This window comes from Canis aureus, chromosome 21 (assembly GCF_053574225.1).
Source record: "Canis aureus isolate CA01 chromosome 21, VMU_Caureus_v.1.0, whole genome shotgun sequence".
Lineage (NCBI taxonomy): Eukaryota > Metazoa > Chordata > Mammalia > Carnivora > Canidae > Canis > Canis aureus.
In genome coordinates, this window is record NC_135631.1 from 23,235,001 (window position 1) to 23,261,225 (window position 26,225).

Here is a 26,225-nt window from a genome sequence, read left to right on the forward strand (position 1 = left end):
TATTCAAATGTCCAGGTTTCAATACAAATCACGTATCATACCAGGAGCCAGGAAGTTCTCAAACTGAATGGAAAAAGAAAATCAATAAATATTGTCACCCAAATGACAAAAATGTAAGAATGATCTGACAAACATTGTATGGCAGTCCTCATAAAAATGCTTCAAGGAGCAGTTAGGAACATTTTTTTAAACAAATGAGAATATGGAATGTCTCAGCAAAGTAACAAAGTCTCAGCAAATAAATACAAAATTTAAAGAATTAAGTGGAAATTTTAAAACAAAAATATGATAATTGCAATGAAAACTCAGTGAATGGGCTTGACAGAAGAATGGGAAGGACAAAAGAATCAGTGAACTGGAGGGTGAAACAATAGAAATTACCCAGTTGTATCCTGGGAAACACAAGACCAAAAATGAACAGAGCCTCAGGGCCAGTGAGACTGTAATAAAATAAAATAAAATTTAATTTAATTTAATTTAATTTAATTTAAAAAATAAAATAAATAAAATAAATATTTAACATTCATATCATCAAAGTCCCAGAAGAAAAGAAAGAAGGCAGGCCCAAAAGAAAAGAAAAGAAAAGAAAAAAAAAGTACTAGAGTCTGGAAACTTCTCAAATTTGGCAAAAGATACAAATCCACAGATTCAAGAAGCCAAAAAACCTCCCAAGCAAGATAACCCAAATAAATCCACACTAAGATACACCATAGTCAAACTTCCAAAAACTAAAGACAAAGAATCTTGTAAGCGGTGAGAGAGAAGCCATGCCTTCCCTATAAGGGGAAAACAATTCAAATGACAGTGGGTTTCTCATCAGAAACCATGGAGGATAAAATGAAGTAACACATTTTTCAAGTGCTGGAAGAAAAGAATTAACAACATAAAATCTTATTATATTCAGCAAAGATATACTTCAGTAACAAAGAGGAAACCAAGACATTCTCAAAGGAAAACAAGAAAATTTGTCACCAGCCTTACCCTGAAAGAAGGGCTAAAGGAATTTTTGTAAACAGATAAGAGATTTTTCATTTTAGCCATCCTAAGATGTGTGTAGTGATATTTCAATACAATTTAATTTGCGCTTCCCTAATGACTAATACTATTGAGAACTTTTTCATGTGCTTACTTGGCATCTGATATTTGATGTGGTAAATTATCTATTCAAATATTTTGCCCATTTTTAAAAAAAAATTGGCCTCTTTTGGGGGGTCTTTTTCATAGTAAGTTTGAGGATTCTTTATATAGTTTGGATCCAAATCATATCAAAATATGTAATTTATAAACATTTTCTCCCAGTCTATACTTTGAATTTTCATCCTCTGAATGAGGCCTTTTAAGAGGTTATTTTGTTTGATTTTAGTGCTTCCTAGACACTCAAAAACAGTGTGTATTCTGCTATTGTAGTGTGCTCTATAAACAGCAATCAGATCCTATTGGTTGATAGCGCTGTTGAATCCTACATCTTTGCCAATTTTATGTCTAGTATTCTATCAATTGTTGAGAAAGGGATGTTGAAGTATCCCAGAATAACTGGATTTATGTGTCCTTTCAATTTTGCTTCGCATATTTTGCTGCTCTCTTGTTTGATGGGTACACATTTAGGATTGCTATGTTTTCTTAGTAGATCGACCCTTTTATCATTATAATGTCTTTCTCTGGCTCCGTTAATTTTCTTTGCTCTGAAGTCTACTTTATTTCATATTAATATAGTCACTTTTTCATTTGATTACTGTTTTCATGGTATATCTTTTTATCCTTTTGTTTTCAACTTGCCTACATCATTATGTTTGAAGTGAGTCTTTTATAGTCTCCATATAGTTGGGTCATATTTTTAAATCCACTTTGCCAATTTCTGTCTTTTAGTTGGTTTATGTAGACCATTAGATTTAATATAGTTACTGATATCTCAGGGCATTAAGTCTGCTGTTTTGTATCTTGCCTGTTCCTTTACTCTGTTTTTCATGTCTCTATTTTTGCTTTCTTGCCTTTCTGTGGGTTACTTGAATATTATTTTAGAATTCCATTCCTATTTACCTGCAGTCTTTTTTAGTGTATTTCTTTGTATAGTAGTATTTTTATTGGTTACTCTGGGTATTACATTATATACACATAGCTTATCACAGTCTATTGACATCAACATTTACTAGTTTGAGTAAAGTATAGCCACTTAACCACTCTATTTCTCTTTACGATTTTCCTTACATAATTGTCTTAAATATTTCCTCTACATATATGTGTATTTATTTAATTTTCAAAGATTTTATTTATTTGAGAGAGAGAGAAAGAGAGAGAGAGAAAGATATCCATATCCTAGTCCACTAAAATCAAACAAAATAACCCCTTGAAAGGCCTCATTCAGAGGATGAAAATTCAAAGTATAGACTGGAAGAAAATGTTTGTAAATTACATATTTTGATATGATTTGGATCCAAACTATATAAAGAATTCTCAAACTTACTATAAAAAGACCCCCCCAAAAGAGGCCAATTTTTTAAAAAATGGGCAAAATATTTGAACAGATAATTTATCACATCAAATATCAGATGCCAAGTAAGCACATGAAAAAGTTCTCAATCGTATTAGTCATTAGGGAAGTGCAAATTAAATTGTATTGAAATACCACTACACACATCTTAGAGTGGCTAAAATGAAAAACGTCTGGTCATACCAAGTGTTGGTGAGGATATAGAAAAACTAAAACTCCTACAGGGGACTGGTGGGAATTTAAGCACTTTGAATCAACACTTAGTATAAACATTTTGAGGAAACGGCTCAACTGTTTGTTAAAAAGTTAAATACACGCCTAACCTGTGATCCAGCTGTTCTATTCCTGGGTATTTGCCCAAGGTAAATGAAAGCATATAACCATATCAAGTTACATTTTTAATAACCCCGAAGTGGAAACAATTCAAATGTCCATGGACAGGTGTATGAGTAAACAGTTATCAAATGATTACACAGCAATAAAAAGGAGTGAATTATTGAAGCATATTTCAAATGGATTGATATCAAAATAATTGCTGACCCAAAGCAGCAGCCAGTGTCAATCAATCAGCATTATTGACAAGGATTGTGCAGAGGTTTTTCAAAGTTGCTGTCCTTTTCTTATTTAAACCTTATTTTTAACATTCATTCGTCAGATCCCAAAGTCCTACCCTTGTGAATAGGTGGATTTATTCATGCATGTATTGAGTTGCTTGTGAAATCTACCTTGCATTTTCACACCATAATAAGGTCTTCCCAAGGTCATATTATTACTTCTTTTTTTTTTAAGATTTTATTTATTTATTCATGAGAGACACACAGAGAGTGAGATGCAGAGACATAGGCAGAAGGAGAAGAAGACTTCCTGCAGGGAGCCTGACGTGGGCCTGGATTCCTGAAGGACTTGAGCCAAAGGCAGACACTCAACCCCTGAGCCACCCAGCCTCCCCATATTACTTCTAATAGCAACATCAATATGATTTATAATGTTGATTTTTCTTAATGTAAAGCCCTACATGTGTATCCTTGAAGCTGTGCACTGGCTGCTTTTACTTGGTTCTGCCAGGGATTTTTAATTACCTAAGAGAGAAAGGTTTTCTCTAAATCCATAGCTATTAGAAGACAAACCTAACTCTTGTTGGTAGTTTCGTTGATTTATTATGCACCAGTGCTAGAAAGATGAAGATTCCTTGGGTCAAAGAGCAAAAAAGAAACAGAATCAGTTCAAAGCACAGACAACTAAGTCATAAACTAAGATAGTGTCAATGGAAAGAAAGAGGGTGGATCCTGGTTGTAGTGTAGAAATAAAAGCAGAAGTTGACTCACTTGAGTGTGCTCATCTCTAGACATGCTGGGACCTCAGAGATTGGTGGAAGAAAAGAAAAGAAAGCTGGAAACTGCCAGGCCCAAGACCAGGGCACCAAGATTATAAAATAGGACTGCCCCCTAATTGGAGCAGCTGCCAACATAACATCAAGTAAAAAGATGTGACTTGCACAAGCTCCTAGGCCAACATCTATATCTAAGTGGAAACTTTTGGGCAAAAAGACAAGATTTTCTAGATATGTGGTCTGTGGGCCAAATCTGGCTCATTATCTGTTTTTGTAAATAAAGTTTTATTGGAACACATATTGTCTGCTCATGCTATGGTGCCAGAATTGACAGAGACTGTAGAGTTTGCAGAGCCCCAAATTGTTCTGTCTGACCCTTTAACAGAAATCGTTTGGCTACCCCTGTGCTCCAGGATGATGAGGGTTAGAGTTGGAGTTGGGGCCCCAGTTGACATGCTTGGTTTGAAGACCCACCCTAGGCATGCGCTAAGGGAAGGGTCAGATGGCAAAGTATAGATTAGATGTCAAAACCATAACTGAATGCTCTAGAGTTCAGTATCTCACATAGAGGCAGAAACAAACGCAAAATCTGAATCCTATTGATAGGACCAACATGGTGGGAATTGAGAGGCTCAGTAGAATTGTGGGACTCAAGCCTACCTTAGTTAGGGAAGAGACCAAGTCTAGGACACTGAGTCCAATTTCAGTGACCTACTGGCTGGTTTGAACCAATGGTCAGTTTCAAGTGTTTAGTGCTCCACAGAGCTGGAAGGCAGAGGCTGCCCGAGAAAGAAGGAACTATCAAGTCCAAATAATTTGGATCTTTCTTCTAGAAAGTAGGAGTATGGTGCTATCTTCTGTTTCCTCTTCAGTATGGTAGCTTGTCACCCTCATCAACTCAAGGCAATGAGACTGAAATGTCTCCTGGGGGGACGCCTGGGTGGCTCAGTGGTTGAGTGCCTGAGTTGGCCTGGGGCATGATCCTGGGGTCCCAGGATTGAGTCCCATACCGGGTTCCCTGCATGGAGCCTGCTTCTCCCTCTGCCTGTGTCTCTGCCTCTCTCTCAGTGTCTCTCATGAATAAATAGATAAGATCTTAAAAAAAAAAGAAATGTCTCCTGGGTAGGCTTGCCAGATTTAGCAAATAAAAATGCAGGACACTGAGTTTGAATTCTAGATAAACGATGAAAAAAAATCTTAACATAAGTATGTCTGAACTATTGCATCAGACATATTTATAATGAAAAAATTTTTTGGAATTCAGATTTAACTGGAATCCTGTGGGGTTTTTTTTTTCCTGATAACATCATTCCTAAGAAACTGGCCACCAATTTGTGATAAACCATAACAAAACTAAACAATATTTTGACTTCTGAAGCAACAAGAAATTTCTAGTCCTTTGGTTTCTCTTCTAGTCTCTTATTGCTTCTCCCTCCAACCATACAGACTTCTTTCTCACCTCTTTCCGGTTCCTCTCTGCTACTTCCTTTCCAAGGGTTGTCTGGGAGAGAGGACCAACTGCATCTCTCAACACTTCCAAGAATTATAATGTGACTTCAGTTGCCATTGAATGAATTAGAAAAGGGCTGAAAACTGAGAAAGAAGAAGTCAAGCTTCTTACCGTGACTCACAGGAAGGAAACCTGGTGAACAGACAGTTGGATGATAGGCTTCTGACTCACAGAAAGTTTCTTTGCTAAAGATTTGTAAGCATCCATCACCGTTAGTTTGCTATTGAGAAACCACTAAAGTTTCCCCGGCAGTACAGAGAATGCTATCTTGGTTTAAAAAAAAAAAAAAAAAAAAAAAACAGGGAGGGGATTTAGATTAACTGCTGGGCACCTGGTGGTTCCAAACATTGAATTAAAATGGGCATTTGGGGAATTTGTCTTTATCTCTAAGTCTCAGGTGAAAAGCCAAAGGTTCTATGAGGGCCATCACGCCAGCGTTGTGTTTTGTGCAGATGCTCTTAGCAGAGGTTCAAGGAGAAGCCAAATCTGTGTGACTTGCTCTATGCTGTGGTCAGTGGATGAACCTCACCTGCAGTGAAGAGGATGTGGGCTAAGATTATGCTCAGTGATGACTTTAAGAGCTTGGGTAATGTGGAGGATGTAGAAAATATTAAGCTGATGTGATTTTAGTGTTCACCGCATTGATCATATCTCTAGGAACCTTTCCACCCTGGTGACAGTGCTGGAGGCCACTTGGGTCTCCCTTCAGGAAGGAATTTGCCGGTCAGCTGTAAGGTGTGGAGTTAAAAGATATTAGCATCTTAGAATCTGCTTCACCTTTTGAGCTGGGGCAGTGGTCTTTTTGGGGCAGCCCCCAGCCAATGGTTGAGCGGGTGCCAGGCCTGGCCGTTTCTTTCCAACATGGCCTTCCTCTGATGAGTGGTCTGTGTTCTGGAATTCCCCATTAGGTTGGCCAAAACTTAGAGTGGTCAGAGGCTCTCCCTGTGCAATCTTGTTTTCTCCATCTTTTCTCTTCAGAAGGGTCACTACCCAATAAACCTCTTACATTCTTAATTCTGCCCCAGTGTCTTCTTCTCTATGGGTACACTTGACACCACCATCATGGCCCCAAGGAAGTGGGCAGGCAAGGTGTCAATGTAGCAAAGAGGGGAAATATTATGAGGGGAACATTCTTATCAGAAAGGTAAGAAAGGTACTCTTTCCTGCAGAGGAGAGTACAGAAATGAGAAAAGAGGTAGGGGCATGGTAGGACCTTCACATATTAGGATGCCTTGCCTCCTCCTTGGGGCCAAGCCTTGGGGAGGGAAGCAGGGATGCAGTCAGAAAAATATGGGGAGACTAACAATATTGGGGCAAGTGACCTACTTTCCCCTATCTAACCTGGAGTAGGCTGAAAGCACCTAGGAGAAGCCCCACATTTGTCTTGGCAGCATGTCTCCCATGCTTGAGTGGGATAGGGTGGTATTAGCAGAGGAGGGACCTTGGTGGACAGTGAGGTGATATATCTCTGTGGTCCCACATGATCTGCTGAAGGTCAGGGATCACCAGCAATGCAGAGTCCTGAGGTTTGGAAATGGAGGCCAGTGAGATCCCGTGGTTTGATTTCTAGGGGCAGTGGCTGTGTCAAGGTCCTCTGGCTAGAGATGCCATCGCATGCAAATAAACAAACTCGACCAGGGGTGACTGGGGGCAACTGGGGTTACTAGCACAGACTAAACAGACCACCAAGACCAGAGTTCACCATGCTATTTCCCACACCCACAGCCACATAGCAATGATACCTCCACCAACCAGAGACCCAGGTGCTGTGTCGGGAGAGTACAAGAATCCAGAATATGCTCACTGAGTGTGTAAGTCCAGTCTTTTCCTCCAAATTCTATAGAGTTGGGAAGTAGATTTGATTGCCTATAAAAAAAAACACAAAGAAGCTGCATATTTTTGCATGTCTGATTGCGTGTGAATCAATTGGTGACTGCCTTGCACTTGAATAGAATATTTTATATTTTGAATTTTAGTATTTCACAAAATATTTAATATTTTGAATTTTAGCCCCGGTGACAGAGTTAAGGAGAGGTCAGGCTGAGCGTCCCCTATGTCGTAGCTGAACAGCAACTTCCCGCAGAGAACCTCCGTGGACCGGATAAATTACGGATTCCTGCATGGTGAATGTTTGGCTGCCCTCTGCATCACACTTTCCAAGGGACGGGAGATAAACCACCGGTGAGAGCCAAGATGATTTCAGGTTGTGTGTGAACACCGTCAATTAGCACTGAATCACACCCAAAGTATCTCATTTCCAGTTTCTCAGCCCTTCTGATCACATAGGAGCGAGGTAGGGTGGTGTTCCTGTCTGTGACCTCTTAAGCACTTTCCAGTTCTCCTCCTTGACGAAGGGAGAGCAGACTTCGAACTCAGAGTATCTGCGGCCTTCAGTCCCCAGGCTGTTCTCCGTGAGACAGCCCCTGCGGCCCTTCCACAGAAGTCACCTCGCGCCCCTTCTCTACGTGAGACCCTCCCATATCTCCCCATTTAACTCACCCGGAAAGCGCAAATCCCTTCCCTCCTGGAACTGACGCTTCACACTGCGGCCCCACCCTCTCTCCTCCACACCTCCCCTTCCCTTCTTGCAGCCGCCTCCTGTTGGTCTCGAATATTCTTTCCCGATAACCAGCCCAGCTCACATCTTTATCTGTCAGGACTTCATTCAGCTGCCCCTCTGGCAGCGAGGACCCTCTGCTTATATTATACTAGGATACGTAGCAAAGCTTGCAAATCTCTTCTACTTTCCCTCTGCTTTTTGCGTATGTGTGTGCACAATGTATTTTACTTACTCGGAATTTTTTTTTGTAATTTTGTCATTTTAAAAAATAAATCTGTCATTCTTATTTCCTGCTTCTCTCATTTAAATGTGAGCTCCATGAGGGCAGAGTGCCTGTCTATTTTGTTTACTGCTGGATCCCCGATGCCTAAAACAGGGCCTGGTATATGGCAAATGCTCCTACACTATTTACTAATTGAATGAATGAGGTCTCAGCTTGCTCCTACTTGTTACTATCATGTCTTCCCTCTCTCGATGTCTCATATTGTAATTCTCTTTCTCTTTCCTTTCCTTTCCTGTTGTTTCCTGTTGTAAACAACAACAAAAAACCCTGCAAGATGCTATTATTCTTCCTTTCTCAACTTCATGGAAATTCTGAGATATATATATATATATATATATATATATATAATATTATATATTATTATATATAATATAATTTATATATGTATTTACATTATAGATCACATATGTCCTAATAAACCCATCACAAATTGAAAATATCGTTAAGTCTAAAAAGCACGTAACACCCCAACCTACCGAACACCACAGCTTAGCCTAGCCTACCTTAAACGTGTTCAGAACACGTACCTTTGCCTACAGTTGGGCAAAACCGCGTAACACAAAGCCCGTTTTAGAATACAGTGTTGACTGTCATATGTAATTTATGAATACTCTGCTGAAAGTGAGAAGCGGCATGGCCGTTGTAATTTTATCACTGTCATTTTATTATGCAAACTATAATTTCATCGCTGCAATCGTATCATCGCTGACCCTGGTGATCGCGTGGCTGACCGGGCGCTGGGGCTCGCTGCCCTGCCCAGCGTCACCGGAGAGGATCACACTGTGTATCACCAGCCCAGGCAAAGATCAAAATTCAGAATTCCAAGTACGGTTTCTACTGAAAGTGTGTCATTGTCACACCCTCGTGAGGTCAAAAAATCATGAAGTCAAGCCATCGTAAGTCAGGACTGCCTGTCTTATTTCCTTCCAGATGGGAGATTTGGGGTGTAGGGTGTCAGGGGAAGGGAGTGTGGGATGCCCTGGGCGTAGCTGGTCTCCCTTCCCCCCCAGCTCCCGTTCATTTTCCCTCCCTCCTCACCTCCCTGCTCCCTGCCCACCCCCCCGCCCCCTGTTCTTCCCCTGAAGTGTGTGGTGAGCTCCTGGCCTCAGCAGACTGCACATCTGGATAGGGAGGCCTGGGCCCCAGGCAGGGGGTCCCAGCCTCGCCCCACCACCTGCCTGTGTGACGCAGGGAGCCGGGGCCAGGCTGCTGCCCCTGGGGGCTGCGATGCGCTAGCTGAGTGATCGTGACCCCAGGCCCCTGGAGCGGGGAGTGGGCACCACGGGGGGCCCCGCAGGCCTGGGCCCACCCAGCCCCTCCCCGCTGGCGACCGGTTTGCACTGTTTCCTCTCGTCACCACAGCATCGAGTCGGGTTGTCAGGGAGCTACAAAGGAACATTCTGGTGAGAAAGAAGCTCTCCAGAGCGTGGGTGGCAGCAGACAGTCAGTCGTCGAGGACAACACCCTGATCTGGGCCCGGCCGCCCCTCCCACACCCCCAAAGGAGCCACACAAGGAGCTGGCCTCCGAGGGGCTCCCTTGGGAATCCCCACCAGTGCTTGCCCACACGGGCACTCCGGCCTCAGGAGCCCCCTGAGGAAGAGGTTCTTGCTGCTGGATTTGTGGGCTTCTCAAAGCCTTGGGCGGCGGGTATTTGTGTTATAAGAAGACACCTGGTTTTCTTCAAGGGTCAGAAGAGATTGGTGGCTGAGCGATTCTGCTGTCCTGGGGGGGCAGGCTGCAGGAGGGCCTTGGTCACCCCGGGAGGTGGAAGGAGAGAGGCCCGGGCCAAGCCCTGGGGCCTGGGCTGCTGCTGTCGGTCGCCCTGCCTTCAGCACGACAAGGTGCAAACTCCAGGAAGGAACGCCACCCCGTCCAGGGGCCAGCCCCCAATAACAGGGTTGGATGGGACAAGGCTTGGGGTGCCCAGCTGGGCCGTAAGACTGCCGCCCGGCGCACCTCCGTCTTTGCAAAGCATGCGTCCTTTCTCCTCATCCTCTCCCCCCATGGTAAGGCCTTTCTTTTCCCTACGTTACAGATGAGAAGACGGACTGGAGCAAAGCAGGCGGCGGGACAGCCTTGCAAGCGTAGGTCTCATGTAGATGTGGGGTGTTTCCCAGTCCCTCCCAGCAGCCGGGTTCCTTAAAAACGAGCTGCCCGAGTCTGAGGCCTGAAACCACGGGGCCTACTGATGTGGCTGCGGACTGCAGCTCTCGGCCGGCTAGAGAAGGGCCGAGGGGAAGAGGAACCCCCTGCCTGGAGGACCTCAGCGTGTCTCAGCCATGCCGAGTATTTACATGTGTTCCCCACACGCTCTCCATGGCAACTGGCCGAGGTGCAAAAATGCTCGGTCGGTATTTGGAAGAGGACGGGAAGAGAGCGCGCCAAGATCCTCTTTCCCCCAGCGAGCAGGGCTATTTCCATCCTCGGGCTTCGTGACTCTCCTCCCAGCAGCCCTTTGGCAGGGAGGCCTCAAGCAGCAGGGAGCCAGTGAGTCAGCCCAACAGGCCTCTGAGCCTTGCAGGCCGAAGGACCTCATCTCCTGCTCCCTCTTCCAGGCAATTATGCTCAGAGTCAGGAAGGGATTTTGTTATTAAGAAGTCTCAGTGGTAAGGAGCTGAGAGGTTGCGGTTTCCAGCTTTTAACCACAACATTTAAGGCGTGTCTCCATTTTTCTTATGGTTTCCAGGGCACATCATTATCTAATTCTCCCTGAAGACCCAACATTGCTTTATGGTGCACGTATATCAGCGCGCCGAGGCTCGGGGCCAGCACCCAATATCTTTCTCAGAACCCCCCCCCCCCCCCCCCGCCTTTTCGCATCGTGCCTTGAGATTGCCCCTTCTGCCCTTTCTAACTCAGACGCTGTGTGGGAATCCGTGGGCAGGCAGGAGGGCCACGTGGCCCTGATGAAAACTGTAATTTAACGGGATATTTGAACTCTCAGCACACCAGTTTGGGACTTAAATGACTTTTGTGGTGTTTGTGAGTGCCTCGTGTGTCCAAAACATCGTTCTATGTGCTTCGGGAGAAACCAGGGTAGGGATGACTCCCAAAGATCCTACAAGCTAGTTTGGCCAAGCTCTTATGTGGCATTGAGCGAAACGGTACGTGCTAAACGTGGGACCGATACATCTAGTAAAGCCCATATGGAAAAGAAAGCCCCGAAGCAAATGTGCCAGGTGGGGCTGGATTCCTGGGCAAGCAACTGGGGCAGTTGTCTGAGACTCATGCTCAAGGGCCCTGGCTTGACTTTAACCCGAGACATTGCTGCGGTCTTGCATTTCTTAATTTTTATCTCTGAATTTGTGTTCATAGGTGAAGTGTGATGGGACAATGGAGCTCAGCTCACTGGTGGTCCAGCAGCCCAACTCCAGCCCCTAGTGACCCAGACCTCGCCTGACTTGCCCTTCCCCACCCCCATTCCATGACTGTGGCCTCTCTCACCCAGGTCGGCTTACCAGGTCTTACCAGTGGGCAGGAGACCCCATTCTCCCTTCTGCTCCCAGTAGGAGACCTAGGGGCAGATGCAGGGAGGGATGACCCCATGGCACCTTGGGGAAGAGTGTGGCAGTGCTGTGGGCTGGTGGTGCCATGGTGTATTCAACCTGGTGGGGTCCTCTCACCTACCCCTGTCTGTGTCCCTGGAGTGTGCTGGAGGTTGAAACCTCCTGGAGGGCACGACGGGTTGGGGTGACAGGCAGTGGGGAGGAGAGATCCTTGACTTCCCTGCTGCATGTCCACGGTGCTCCTGAGCCCTACAATTCTGGAGCCAGACCAGACATACTCCAGCGACTGCCTGCTGCACACAGTCTGAGCAGGTCTTGAATAGCTGTCATAAATAAAGCCCATCCTGACTTCCTGCCAGTTCAATTATAGCAAATTATATTCTGTTCCCCAGAACCCATTTAAACCATAAGAATACCGAAACGGATTGTGAAAGTGAAATGTGAGTCCTATGAGGTCATCTCATAAGTGCCTTTAATATATTTGCTATTTGTAATACATTAATATAATCACGAACCTGATCTTACTATACATATAAAACGAGTTCCACATCCTAAGCTCTTGTTTATTGTGGAAAACCGAGCACAGTGCACAATTTACATCATACGTGTGCCACGTGTGAGATTTTCCTGGGGAGACTGGACTGGCTGAAGCTTTGTTCTCTAAACTTGGGCAGACATTTTAAGTGTTGAAAAGTGGCATTTTGATGATGATTTCTTTCAACTCTCTTCTAGCTTTGGAAAGGAAGAGTTACAAATAACAAGGCACAAGATTGCCCTCAGAGGTATATTTTTAGCAAAATAACACCTTGTAAGTTTTCCTCTTGTGCTCGACAGCTAGGCGGCTGCATAGACGGTCTGTCCAAGCCGACACACGCTCCCTGGGAATCTGCCATGGTCGAGTCCACCCCTAGGCTGTGGGCAACGTGGAGGGTGTAGAGATAAATAAGAGGGCTCCTGCCTCAAAGATAGAAGAATATCAGCCGGGGAGGAGACATAAATTTGTAGCTGCAGAAGGGAGCTGGCCAGGATCTTCTGGGCGCCTGGCAGGCCTCTCCGTGGCTTGCTCCACCCTGAGCACCGTGTTGTCAGCAGAAGGCTGTTGGCTCAGGCTGACTGAGGACAGGGCTTGATCACTCGCAGGCCATTGGGACTTGCTGTCCACAGCCTGACACTTAGAGAACCTTGCTTCCTGTTCTCTCTCCAACATCGCTATTGCTTTTGGAAAAGCACCATTTCTGGGGTCCACAGGAAGATTATCCTGTGGAAGACCCTGGAAATAATTAGCTATAAGTAACCAATGTTATTTGTTGCTACAAGTGAGGCACCATGCTATAGTCCATGAATACAGTCCTTCCCTTCCAGGTGTCATGGTAAATTAGAGGAGGTGTGCACGTAAGCAAATGGCAAAACAAAATTCGCACTGAAGTTGGGCGCAGGGAGGTGACAGTCAAAAGACTTAACCTTAATTCGCAGCTCTGATTAGCTGACTCAGTGGTTGTAGGTAAACCCCATGACTTCTCTGGGCTTGGGTTTCTTTATTTGTAAATAGGTTTGTGGCTGCGGGGAAAGAGGTTGTCTATTTGGTTTCCAAGTTACCTTTCTGTTTTAAAATTGCCTCTCTCTTTGAACTTTCTAGAAATAATCTGCTCCATAGGCAAGATTCTCTTTGACCCATGTGTGGATTTTCTAGGGCTGCCATGGCAAGCGACCACAAACTGAGCACCAAAGCAACAGAAATATGTTGTCTCACAGTTCTAGAGGCCAGAAGTCTGAGATCAAGGTGTTGGCAGGTTGGTTCCTTCTGACGGCTGTGATAGCCTGTTCCAGGCCTCTTCTCTTGTTTCTGGTGGTTTGCTGGCCATCTTTGACCTCCCTTGGCTTATACAGCTCTGTCTTCATGTTCAAATGGTTTTCCTGGGTGCCTGTATGTGCAAATTTCTCTTTTTATATGATACTAGTCTAATTGGATTAGGTCATATACTTCAGTATGATCTCATCTTAACTAGTTGTATTTGCAAAAAGCTTATTTTCAAATAAAGTTGCATTCTGAGGGCTAGGACTTCAACCTATAAATTTTTAGGGGATACAATTCAACCCATAACAATAAGCCATTTTACTCATTTCTACCTTAGAATCTTTGGTCCATCCTTATTCAATATGATAAATCTTTATCATTTCAGGTGCCATCTCTGATCAATTGGAGTGATTACCCAGAGTGTTGCAAAGAAAAGGGTGGGGGATTGACATCCAAGATTAATGAGAAAGGTGATTAGAATTGCTTCAGATTTTTTTAAGGGTCAGGATATAAGAAATAGGGGCTTTTCATGTATCTGCTCACTGAAGGAGAAGACTTTAAAATCCTGCTGCTCATTCCTAAAGGAGGGACCTCACCGAAGAGTGAAAAACCTGCAAAAGAACTGCTTTTTTCAGATCTCTCCAGTTGAGATGATTCCCCAAAAGGTAGTTGCCAGTTTGCAACCTTGATGCATGCAATAATCCTTGTAGGGCATTTTAGTCTAGCCCATGAGAATGATCAAATCTGCAGGGATCCCTGGGTGGCGCAGCGGTTTGGCGCCTGCCTTTGGCCCAGGGCGCGATCCTGGAGACCCGGGATCGAATCCCACATTGGGCTCCCGGTGCATGGAGCCTGCTTCTCCCTCTGCCTATATCTCTGCCTCTCTCTCTCTCTCTCTCTCTCTCTCTCTCTCTCTCTCTGTGACTATCATAAATAAATAAAAATTAAAAAAAAAGAAATCTGCAATAGGGCTCAGCTGGTCCAGGATGGGAGTGAAGGGAGTTAAACTTTCAGAAAGGCATAATCATTCTGAGCTTCCTGAATGCTTTCACTATTGAGATTGAGAACTTGCTTTGGCTAAAGAGTGGCCACTGGAACCAGATAGGAAATGAGCTTCTGGAAGCCCCAAAAATGAATCCTCACTCCCACTTTTGACACCTACTACATCCAAATCACCAGATGATGACAGCTGCTGTAGAAATCTAAGCAAGTGGAAGGAAGCCCGGCTTGGTACAAGAGCCAGAGATGGAGAGTGACAAGAAGCTGGTTGTCTGTGTCATTGTGAATATAAAGTAATTTCAGGACACAAAGGGGAAGTGGCTGGGGACCCTCAAACCAGCTTTGATTCTCCAGGGAAGTCCTTCCTTTTTGCTTCATCTTCTGAGGTCCTTGAGGAAAGCCTAGCAGACCAACCAGGGTCAAAGCCTGCTCAACACCAGAGAGCATTTCAGTTGAGGCTTTTGATCCTAAGACATTCATCTGAAGTATGACTATCATTGATTTGAAACCTTTCCCATCATGCGAGGGAGTCAGGATCACATCCAGGCACTGTTTCAAATGTTTCCCACTGGTGAAGACTACATCCTCTAACATGGTGCAGTGGGACTGATTGCATTCATGCCCATTTTCATGCCTCTCCATATCTCCCCTTTACTAGTGTACTCTCACACTGACTCTTTGTTTAGTTATATAATCAACTTTGACCCCAACAGAGGCTTGAAAAGCACGGATTTATTTCTGCTTTCCCTCTTTAACCCTAGCCCTCATCATGAGAACATGCCCAAGCTCATCTGCTGGAAGTAAGTCAGAAACACATGGAAGAGAGCCAAGTCATCCCATCAAGGCCATCCTAGACCAGTTATCCCCCAGTTACCTAACAAACTAACCATAGGCACGTGAGTGAGCCTAGCCAACATCAGCCAAGCCTAATCCAGACCAGTAGAAGCATCCAGCTGACCTGTAGACTTGTGAGAAGCAAGGAATGGCTGTTATTTTAAGCTACTAGATCTGGGAGTGGTTTGTTATGTAGCAGTAACTAACTGCCACGTCTGATCTCTGGGCTAAAGAGGAAGAGGAAGAGATTAGGTATACGCTGCGTCCACTGCTGGAATTTAGTCATGACTAGGAAACTCTGAGGAACTGATAGGGCAGGTCTGTTAAAAGGTTATTTGCATGGGGTGCCTCCTAGGAGAGAAGTCATCCCAAAGGAAGAACAAGTCAAGCAGAGAAGCTTGGCCTGGGAACAAAGATTTAGTCATCAGAAGCTGAGAAAATCCACCCTGGTGTCTATTATTCTAATGGGTCTTCTGGCTACAGCTCAATGGACTCTTGTTTGACTTTTATGGTAGAGGGTACAGGAAAGGTACAGGCAAAGGATTATTTCACTAACGGCTCTCTAGGACACTGATGCACAAGCTCCTCAGCTTTGGGCTCCTTGAGGAAAATTGTAGAGCTCAAGTAGCAAGAGAGGATCTATGTGAACAAGGCACAAGTTTGGTATCCAGAAGACCTCCGTCAAAGATCGAGTACCCAGAAGAAGACTAAGTCGCATCTGTCTAAAAACTACCTTAATTCACGATTTCATTCTTTTATGCATTCTACAAGCACTGAGGGCTACTCAGACTTTACCAATCTGAACTGGGTTACACTGAAGGGAGATGAAAACATCCATAAGGTAGGATCTCTCCCTGTAAGGAGCACACAGGCTGGTTTATGTTTAAAACTAGGCCTTATCTCGTGTACTCTGGTTGATTTGTAATGGCTGCTGAGAGCATCTCTTGAGCATTTGAGAGGTCACCTCCTGATTCCGAGGAGTGCTGTGATTGACTAGCAATGTCAGCTCTGGCCACGTATTCGTTATCCTGATGGTTGAGTTTTCTGTCCTGGCTCCATAGCAGCATTTAATTGTAGACCCAAGACCCATGTAGGCCTCCTGCATGTAGTATATGTAAAATCCATCTGCCACAACCTGTTCCTACCTTAGCAGGGAGACAGGGGCTGAACGGACACTGAGGAAGGTGGGTCTGAGTTAGCATTCTTCTTATATGACAAAGGGGCATGATATTTTCTCTCTTACCTATTTCTGCTCCTCCTCTGCAAGTCAGAGATGTAATCCCCAAAATAGGGGTGAGGTGGAGTGGAGTATGGAGTAGAAACCTATGCACAGGGACAAAAATCACTCCATCTCCCTCTGGCAGAGGGATAAAGGGCTTGAGGATGTCTGAGACCATAACCCAGCCTTGAAAATAAGCACTGAAATGTTACCAGCCCATACTCAGCGTCATATGGGCTATAAAATAAAGAAAATCCCACCAGTCCAGTTTCTTGTATCTACTCAGTATGAACATGGTTAATCTCTTGACAGCCTTAGCAGGCTGTGGGAACAGGAGAGTGCCAGGTGGAGTTCCCGGTGGGCATCTAAGGAACACCATGGATGAGTCCTCAGGAGCTCAACTGAGGAGCTCAGCCTGGATTTGGACGCACAATCCTTAAACAACTGTAGGGGAGACAAAAATTTTAGAGTCACTACTAAATTCACTGTTCCTAAAGATCTGTTTGTTTTGTGAGCCACCTAGAACTCAAAAGGCTGAGTACTTATTAAGTACGTATGGCTCTCATAGTCTGTAAGACCTGCCTCAAATCTCTGGTATGCCATTCTCTAATGGTGGGACTTCGGGTAAATGCCTTAACCCATTTTTTGTCTGAAAAACAGGGATTACAACAGTACTTATTCTCAGGGTTTTTGTTTAGATAGAATGAGTATGGGAAGTACTCAACAGAATGGCTGTGCTAAGTACTCAACAAATGATAGCCATAATTATTAGCAATTAAGTTCTGGACTCTTTTGGGGTATCTCCTGCAGCCCCACTCACAAGTGGTATCGGGCTCCAGCCCCATGCGGCCAGAAGCTGTGGGCACAGGCACTCAGTGGGCTCGGGTCTCCCCTCTTCTCAGCCTCACCTCAAGCCGTCCTGCCAACACAGGCCACGGAGCAGTGCACAGGTTTCCAAAAGGAGATGCTGTCTCTCAGCAGCTCAGTTCCCATTTTCAGGGCTCTTCGGGCATGTGTTGTGCCAGACAAAGCCATGTGTGTGTGTGAGGCCCAGGCCCTGTGACACTGCCTAGAGAGAAGGACAGCAGGGGAAGAAGACACAGAGCTCCTGTTCCAGCCAAAGGCAACAGCACCCTGGAAGCCACAGGGCCTCTGGCCAGGGACTGTTTACACTCTCTGAGGACAGTGCCTGCTGCCCAGAGCGGGATTCCAACACCGAAGCCACAGCGCCTGAGCAGAACCACGCCTGCCAGACTGCCTCCCTGGGCCGCAATGACCTGGTCACCTGGCGTGGAGAGGGTGTTGGGGGACAAGCTTTAGAGAGAAAGACCCTGGGAGAGGGAGGTAGGAAGGAGGCCTTCTGGTTCTTACTCTCTGGGCTGCTGTTTCTTCTACTGTTGGGGAAAACAAGATAAGGAAACAGAGCACCTGACCCAACGTGTGGTAGAGCGGGACTTGACGGGCAAGTCTCTGCTTCAACACTGCCATCCACCTGCATATGCTTGGGCAGGTCCCATAGCCTCCCTGCGTAGCCTCCACTTCCATATCTGCAGGATGGGGACTGCCACAAGGTTGACGGGAGGAACACACGAGATAATTATGTCTCCACCTTTTTAAGGCGGGCAAGTATGTACACAAATATTTCTTCCACTTATTTGTCTTCCTGTGCCTCCTTTTCCCTCTATGTTGCCTCTTTCCCACCTCTCATTTATTTCCTTTTTTCTCCCTCCATCCCCATACTTTACCTTAGGCTAGGGATATTCAAGACATTTCCACCAAAATGTCCCTACCAGCCAAGAAGAATAAAAAGGACTTAGCTTAAAGTGCTCAATACAAGTTGAAATTTCATTGGCATTTGGATGGTGGACATGGCACTTGGCTCCATGATCCATCCACGTGTGGCTGTTCCCATTCTTGGTTGAAAACAGCAGAGCCCATTTCTGCTAATTCAGACACAATGAGACATCAGGGCAACTGTGGATTTTGAAGGCGAATCAGAAAGTCATGGCCTCCACGCACAGGAAACCTGTCCAAACCACCTGGCAGGGGCTGCCCCAGTGAATCCCCATTGGCATCAGCCTTGAACGCAAACACCGTAGCTCATTCCAGATGGGGCTTCTCTCTCTGATCCCACTGGGGATGACACCAAAGATCCAGAACTACCGCACGTGGAAAAGGATGCCTCTGCCCCCCTTGCTGCCCAAACGTGGATTCCTCAAGGCCCCCTTCCCTGGATGGCTTTCTGCGGAGTCTTGTGTGAGTGCACGGCCTATGACGTGACCAGCAGCCTCACTACAAGGGAAGACGGAAGAGTGAATTCCAGCAGGACTCGCAGTACAGGACATTTTCCCAATAGAGAAACACTGGAAATGGGCATCAATGGGCCTCACTGATACATTATATACCGTAACGTTATTTTTTAGCTACCGGTCTGCAAGTGAAAAGAATGTTCCAGAAACATATGGTCTGTTTTCCTAAACTTCGTGTCCCTGTCATTGTCCACATAGTCCCAGGGAACAGGTTCTCCAGTTTGAGAAGCCAGGCCCTGGGCCCTTCCAGAGGCATTGCCCAGCCTCATTAAGTAAGTATACCTTCGGTTAAAGATGAGTCATCAGCTCCTGAAGGAGGGCCCAGATTCCATCTCCTAAAAATGGAAGCACATTTGAAATGTTTTGAGTAACGCCAGCTATGTAACTGTCCTATTGGGCCCACAGAGCTGACTTCCCTTGCCCGCCCCGGTCCCGCTGTGAAGATCATCTGACGTTCCAGTCGATGTTGGCTTCTGTGGCTCCCTCCCATCCACCCCTTCCCAGGCACCCTCTCTAGTAGAGGCAATTGGGGCCCATGCAGCACATCTTCTGCTCAGTGTTGTTTTCAGGAAAGCATCAAGGGCCTCCTCTGTCACGGTCCGTGATTCCTCCTGGACATGGAACCTACTGGAAGAAAGTCACAACAGGCCTGGCATTCTTCTCGGAGCTCTGACTTTTCCTACGGATGCATTCTACAGTTGTGTCAGCTTCATTAGCAGAAAGCCCCAAGGCCGTAGCTGGATCTCCCCGAGAAGCAAAACACAGATTCCAATTTCCCTGTGGCTGAAGGTAGTAACGTTGGCGCCATGAAGGTTAGCGTCCTCTGTGCAAAACTACGGGCTGACATTCTCCTGGAAGCAGGGGCCTGTTGTTGTTTGGAACTGATTCTCTCTTGCAAACTCTCTCCAGGGAGTGGACTCTGAAACCACTGGCCAGTTTTCAAATATGTACATGCAGAATGAGAGGTATTTTTCCAGTTGGTCACTAGGAATAGAGCCCGGGCAGGAGCCCTAAAATTGGAAAGTACATTTCAGTGCAGTTTTCCCCCCTAAAAATAGCAAGTTAGCTTTGCCATGCAAGGGGCGGAACTCGGGGCCCTCGTCTGGGGATAATAGGAAAGCTACCCTGGCTGGCAGGCCGGCGGGTCTTACCCCGGTGGGACCTTGCGGCCCTGTTTGTAGGGGAGCCCCATCTCCTGAGGACTGACTTCAAGACCCCGGGCATGGCCCTCCTGCTGCCCAGCCCTGCCCTATTCCTCACGAAACATAGGACCCTTCTGTCTGTCATAGTCCTGTCCCGCCCAACGGGGTTGCGAGGTTGCCAAAGCTTGCTTCTAGCACAGGTCTGGGGGCTCTAGCACCATGTGTACTAGCTCCCAGAGAAACCAGGGTTTGGGAAGAGGCAATAGATAGATACTTGAGGTGATTCCAGTATATTTGCTGAATGCACAAGGATACGGGTGCAAATATTCTCAGCTGAATTTGCAACGTGACGCATGCTTCCTGAGAGCGCACCGGACAGGGTGGCAACAATGGGATGCACTTGACAGCAATAGATCACGTCCCACTGGTCTCACCTGCTACCACACACGTCAGCCCTTCTCGGAGTGTCACTAAAGTATTTCTGAGCTCTCTCGGGGTTTTATGAAAGGCTCTCATAAACAAGCCCTTGTCACTCCCAGTTGGTGCCTGTTACTGTCCCCTTGTCCACCTCTGGCCTCTTCCACTGGAGTCTCACGTCCGTGATTCTTCAGCCCACGGGGGCCAGAAGAACGAGCATGCCCAAGGCCACGTCCGTGCGCTCGAGACCACCACGCGACTCCATGACACCTGGCAACCCTTGCTGCTCGGGTTTTTCTCGTAGCTTATCTCTCCCCAGAGATCTTCCATTAGGCCCGTATGGGGTTGGGCTCACTAATATAGCCAAGTGACATCACCATACTGGATCCAGAATCATCCTGCCCTTCCCACAATGAATGCTTTGTTATCGGGCCAAGCTTCTCTGCCGACATTCTCTCTCTTTAGGGTTCCTGGCCTGCTCTGCTACTGACTTGCTGGGTGATCTTGGGCAAAGCACTTAACCTCTCTGGGTTTCAGTTCACTGGTCTCTAAAATACAGGAGAGAAAAAAATAAAATAAAATAAAATACAGGAGAGGTGCTCGCTGGCTTCGATGCTCCCCCATCCATTCCTGAACTTTTTTTTTTTTCCCCATTGGAGTTCAATTTTCCAACATACAGCATAACACCCAGTGCTCATCCCGCCAAGTGCCCCCCTCAGTGCCCGTCACCCAGTCACCCCAACCCCACATGCACCTCCCTTCTCACTACCTGTTGTTCGTTTCCCAGAGTCAGGTGTCTCTCATGTTTTGTCACCCTCACTGATATTTTCACTCATTTTCTCTCCTTTCCCCTTATTCCCTTTCATTAATTTTTATATTCCGCAAATCCATTCCTGAACTTGATGGCTTTTGGAGGCACAGTGCCACCACCAGCCAATACACAGGCAGGTAATACCTACCGCCATGCACTAAACATTGTCCAGCTGCTCTCTGGATAAGGAATTACTATTCTCTTTCTTCTCTCTGACAAGAAACAGACGTTTCTGATCATCACTTTGCTTAAAACCCTCCAATGGCTTCCTGTCATACTGGGAAAAACTCCAGACTAAGTGGCATCCTACCTTGGTGACATCACCTCGTACTTCTTTGGCCCCGGTTTAATACTTTCCAGACGCACTGGCCTTCATTCTGTTCCTGGAACATGCTACGTCCTTTACCTCTGGGCGTTTGCAAGTGCTCATTGTCATATCTGGACTGCTTTTCTCCCAGACCACCCATGATTGGTCCTTTTTATTATTAATATTTTTATTCAGGTCCCCAGGGAGCTTTGCTAACATCCCGCCCACTCCTCCTGCTTGCCCTAACCCAGGGCTTGGCAAACTATGGTCAGAAGGTCAGATCTGTTCACACTCATTTACATACTGCCTGTGGCTGCCTTCGTGTTGCGGCTGCAGGGTTGAGTACTACCTACGAGAAGTAGCAACAGGGACCAGGTGGCCTGCAGAGCTGAAACTACCATCTGACCCTCAGTGGGAAGTTCGCCAGCCCCTGCCCATCCCCTAGCTTCTTTCATGCACTACACCTGTCAGTGTCTGAGTTGATGAGTCAGTCTGCTTCCTTGTTTTCCGTTCTTGTCCCTCACCTTGATAGTTGTGAGTGCCACGCAAGCCAGTAGATTCGTCTTTCCCGATCTGGGTGCTGTCCTCATCCCTTCGATAGCTCAGCTGGTAGAGTAGAGGACTGCAGTTGACTCCCTGGGTGCTGTCCCCACTTCTTAGCACACAGCCTGACTCAGAGCCAGTAAATAACGGTAGCCCAGAGGGATGTAGGTCTATTTCCTTTCGCTTTATTGCAGCAACAATGAAGTTTAGCACGAGTCCCAGGATTAGTCCCACCACCTCCATGGTCACCTCCATTCCCCCATTATCGACTGCCGAGCTCCTCTCCACTCCCACCTCTTATGCCCACTGTCCCTTTCTAATTTTGCCATGACAGTCCAGGCTGCCAGTGTCTGCTTACCTTTTAACCTGCACTTTTTTTTTTTTAAACTCAACTCTTGCCCTTGGGGAAGCCAGTAGCCCTCCAGGGAACAGCTCATTGCTAACCAAAGAGCAGCACTGCATTCCTCTCAGATATTTTGGGGTGGGGCTGAGGTGTGATGGACTTGCAAACTCAGATGCATTTTTGAGAGAGCTTCCTACCTTCTCATACTTGAGCTTTTCTATTTGGAGCTATTTGAAAAATGAATCCAAGTGCTAAGGGGGTGGAACTCAGGGGCCTGGAGAAGTCTGAATCTAAGGAGCCCTGGAGGTCAGATATGGAGATAGATGCTCTTGAGAGTCATTTAGTACTTCTTGAATTTCTCCACCAAAGCCCACCTGGTGGCAGGTGAGAATGATGCCTTTCTTCAACAGAGAAACCTCACCTCCCTAAACTCACTTTATTTCAACCATACTTTGAAAACATTGTGCTCTATTTCATAATAAATTTTTAAAGACATAATGATCTGTTTTGCAAACCTTCAAGCAAAAGTCAAATGACCCACATCCTGCCATAGTTTTTTCCATCCCTAGCACATGTCTTGACTCTGTCCCAGCTCCTCTGGTACTAAGACAGCTTGGCAAGCACGGAAACTCCTGCTCCTTTCACAGGTTAAGAACACTGAAGAATTGGGAGAAGGTCGTAGAAAGGGAACCTCCCAACATTTAGGTCAACTCCATTCTTACCTTCTTGGGAGGATGGGCTGCTCTGCAGTGGGATGAGGCATGTCCTGAATGCTCCCCATCTGCCCCTCCAGATCCACCTGCTGCCCTTGCCCACATGCTCTGGGATTCTGGAGGCTGATATGTATGTACAGCTTCAGCAGTGCCTCTTGCTCTCTGACTTGTGATCGATGGCTGATGGCAGACAAGGCCAAGGGAAAGGAGAGCAGGATGAGAGAGTGTTTATTCCCCAGCACCCCACCAACCAGGCCTCAATAATAGTTGTGCTCCTCTATGGAAGCCAGCTCTCTCTTAGAGCTAGAGGCCCCACTAGGTTCCAGGAATGACTCCATTCTTCTTCTCTGTAGATGTAGGAGTGATGGTGACTTCCTCGTTCACAACCTCAGAGTGCCACACTTTTGTAAATAGTACCTTCACTGAATTCCCTTCAATCCCTTTGTCAGAGTGCCATTTGTTTTGTGCCAGGGCACTGGCAATAAATGGTACAGCAGAGGCCCAAGGAAATAGCTCCTCAAAATAGGATTCTGGGATTGAGTTGCGAACACATTTATTAAGCACACATACAGCTATCTTGTGGGAGGAAGAGAGCTCTTTATTGTGGTGTGCTGTGGCCTTATAAATACTTATATCATTTCCACCGAGGCAGGGGATACGATGCAGTGCAGCTTTGTCTTGAGCTCAATGGCTGTGGTTCTTAGTCACTTAGGTGACAATGATGATTATAAAGATGACGGTACAGGGTTGGCTAACTTTGAGGACCCTAAAAATGCATTCACAAAGAAAAGAATAGGTTAAAATCTTTGAATATCGATCAGACTAAGAATGCAGTTAGAAAATCAGCAAGCCTGTGTGATCCGAAAGACACAAGTACTCTGCAAAAGCAAGTAGTTCAGTCCCCATGGCATTTATTCCTTCTCCTTGCAACCATATGTATGATTTCATGGAAATTTGTGGTGGTTAGTTAAAGAAGAAAAGACAATGACAGACCAAGTTTATGGATGGGTCTACATGAGATCCTGGCACCAACAGAAGTGCATGGCCACTATTACAGACATACGCATATCAAGAAGACTGGTGATGAGAAATGCCGTGAGTAGAATTTTTGACAGGTCAGGGGCTTGGAAAGAGAAGGACTGGAAGATTGGTGACAAGGAGGCTGGGGAGATGCATGTGAATAGATCCCTGGGAACAGCCACACAGTGGGAGGATAAATGTATCTTATATATTCTCACCGAGGACATTTACTGCAGATGAATCTCCCAGTAATCAACTAAACACAATGATCTGTCTGAGGGTTGTCAGTCTTTCTTCAAGATGACCTGGGCTTCATGTAAGAAGGGGTCATGGCAGCAGGAGTAAGTGACATATGTGGACCCAACAACATAAATGTTGCCTTGCCAAGGCTGATAGAGCTACCACCATGGCCAAGACCACTTGGCCCCCAAGAGAAACCATTATAAGTCTGTAATGTGGTTCCATTCCCGAGGGACCAGCCTGGTAGCAGGATGATCATATTGGGTCCCTTCTATTATGGAGAAGATAGGGTTTTGTCCTCATAGGAGAAGATACCCATTTCATTTACAGAGGTTTTTTTTTCTTACCCTCAGTACTTTGCCAGCACTGTCTTTTGGGGTTGTATAGAGAGCTTTATATATGAGAATGGTGTCCATATAACATTGGCTCCAAGCAAGGGAATCATTTTATAACAAAATATAACGTGAGGTTCATGACTACAGAATTTACTGGTGTTTCCACACATCCCAACATCCAGAAGGAGCTGGCTGGGCGTATTATTTGTTGATTGCTGCTTAACAAATAACTTCAAAACTTAGCATCTTAAAGCAACAAATATTATCTCTTAGTTTCCATGGGTCAGGAAAAGGGGCATGGTTACCTGGGTACTTAGGGTCTCTCACAAAGCTAGAAGCAAGATGTTGGCCAAGACTGTAATCATCTCAAGACTTAACTAGGGGAGGAGTCACTCACCCACATGGCTGTTGGCAGGCTGCTGATCTCTGCTGACTATTGGCTGGAGATACCAGCCAATGCATGGTATCTTGCCATGCGGACCTCCCCTGAGTACAGCTTACGACAGACCAGCTGGGTTCCATCAGAACAAGCAAGCAGGAAAGCAAGAGAAAATGAGGAAGACAGAAGCCAGAGTCTTTTGTAACCTAATCTTAGAAGTGACATCCCATCCCTTTTGCTAAATTCTATTCATTAGAAGCGAGTCACCAGATCCTGCCCACATTCAAGGGGAAGGGAATACACAAGGGCATGAATACTTGGAAGCAGGGATCATTGGGGGTCATTTTAGAGGTTGCCTATCACACTGGAAATAATAGTAAGATAGTCTGCTGAAGCCTCAGTTATGGATTTATCCGGTAGGCAACACCCTGTGAGGTTAGGGATGCTGTCCCACAGTCTGTAGCATCTGACTAAGAGCCAACGTGTGATCCCACCTCCCCCACCTGGAGAACGCACAGATCTGGAAACCCAAGGGTGGAGGTAAAAGTGTCCCCTCTCACTATTACAAGAAATAACCTATTTAGAAAAACTTTTGACTTCCTTCCCTGTGTCCTTGAGCTTAATATGATTGGAAGTCCTAATGCCCAAAGGTGGAGTGCTTCTCCCAGGGATCACAGCTATGGTTCTAATAAATCATAAGCTTGAGCTTGCTGCTAGCCATTATGGGAACCTCATATACCTGAACCAAGAGAGAAGAGAGTCACTGTATTAGTAAGGAAAAATTGGGGTGATGCTCTACAAAGGGGTCAAGAATGGCTATGTTTGGGGATGCCTGAGTGACTCAGTGATTGAGCATCTGCCCTCGGTTCAGGGCATGATCTCAGGGTTTGGGGATGGAATCCTGCATTGGACTCCCTGCGGGGAGCCTACTTCTCCCTCTGCCCATGTGTCTGCCTTTCTCTCTCTCTCTCTCTCTCCCTCTCTGTCTGTCTCTCATGAATAAATAAATAAAATCTTAAAAAAAAAAAGAATGAGTCTGCATGGAGCTTGGGGAATTCCATACCAGGGGCATCTCCTGGCACTCTTTGCCTTTTAGTCCTGATCATTGGATAACTGTGGGATCCAAATGAAGAGAGCCCT

General features: G+C 45.9%; 1 protein-coding gene across 2 annotated transcripts; it reads left to right on the forward strand.

The window, feature by feature from the left end:
• Positions 1-8,505: 8,505 nt before the first annotated feature.
• On the forward strand, positions 8,506-14,391 carry LOC144292772 (uncharacterized). 2 transcript variants are annotated; one of them, XR_013360129.1, is made up of 6 exons: positions 8,506-9,067; positions 9,534-10,257; positions 11,489-11,621; positions 12,412-12,461; positions 13,316-13,469; positions 13,860-14,391. XR_013360129.1 is itself a non-coding variant. In XM_077863576.1 (2 exons), exons 1-2 carry the CDS (start codon positions 8,775-8,777, stop codon positions 10,210-10,212), a joined length of 972 nt encoding a protein of 323 aa, XP_077719702.1. In that variant the 5' UTR covers positions 8,506-8,774; the 3' UTR covers positions 10,213-10,639. The 2 variants fall into 2 exon arrangements, 1 of the variants encoding a protein (XP_077719702.1); XM_077863576.1 differs by lacking the exons at positions 11,489-11,621; positions 12,412-12,461; positions 13,316-13,469; positions 13,860-14,391 and having other exon boundaries at positions 9,534-10,639.
• The last annotated feature ends 11,834 nt before the right edge of the window (positions 14,392-26,225 follow it).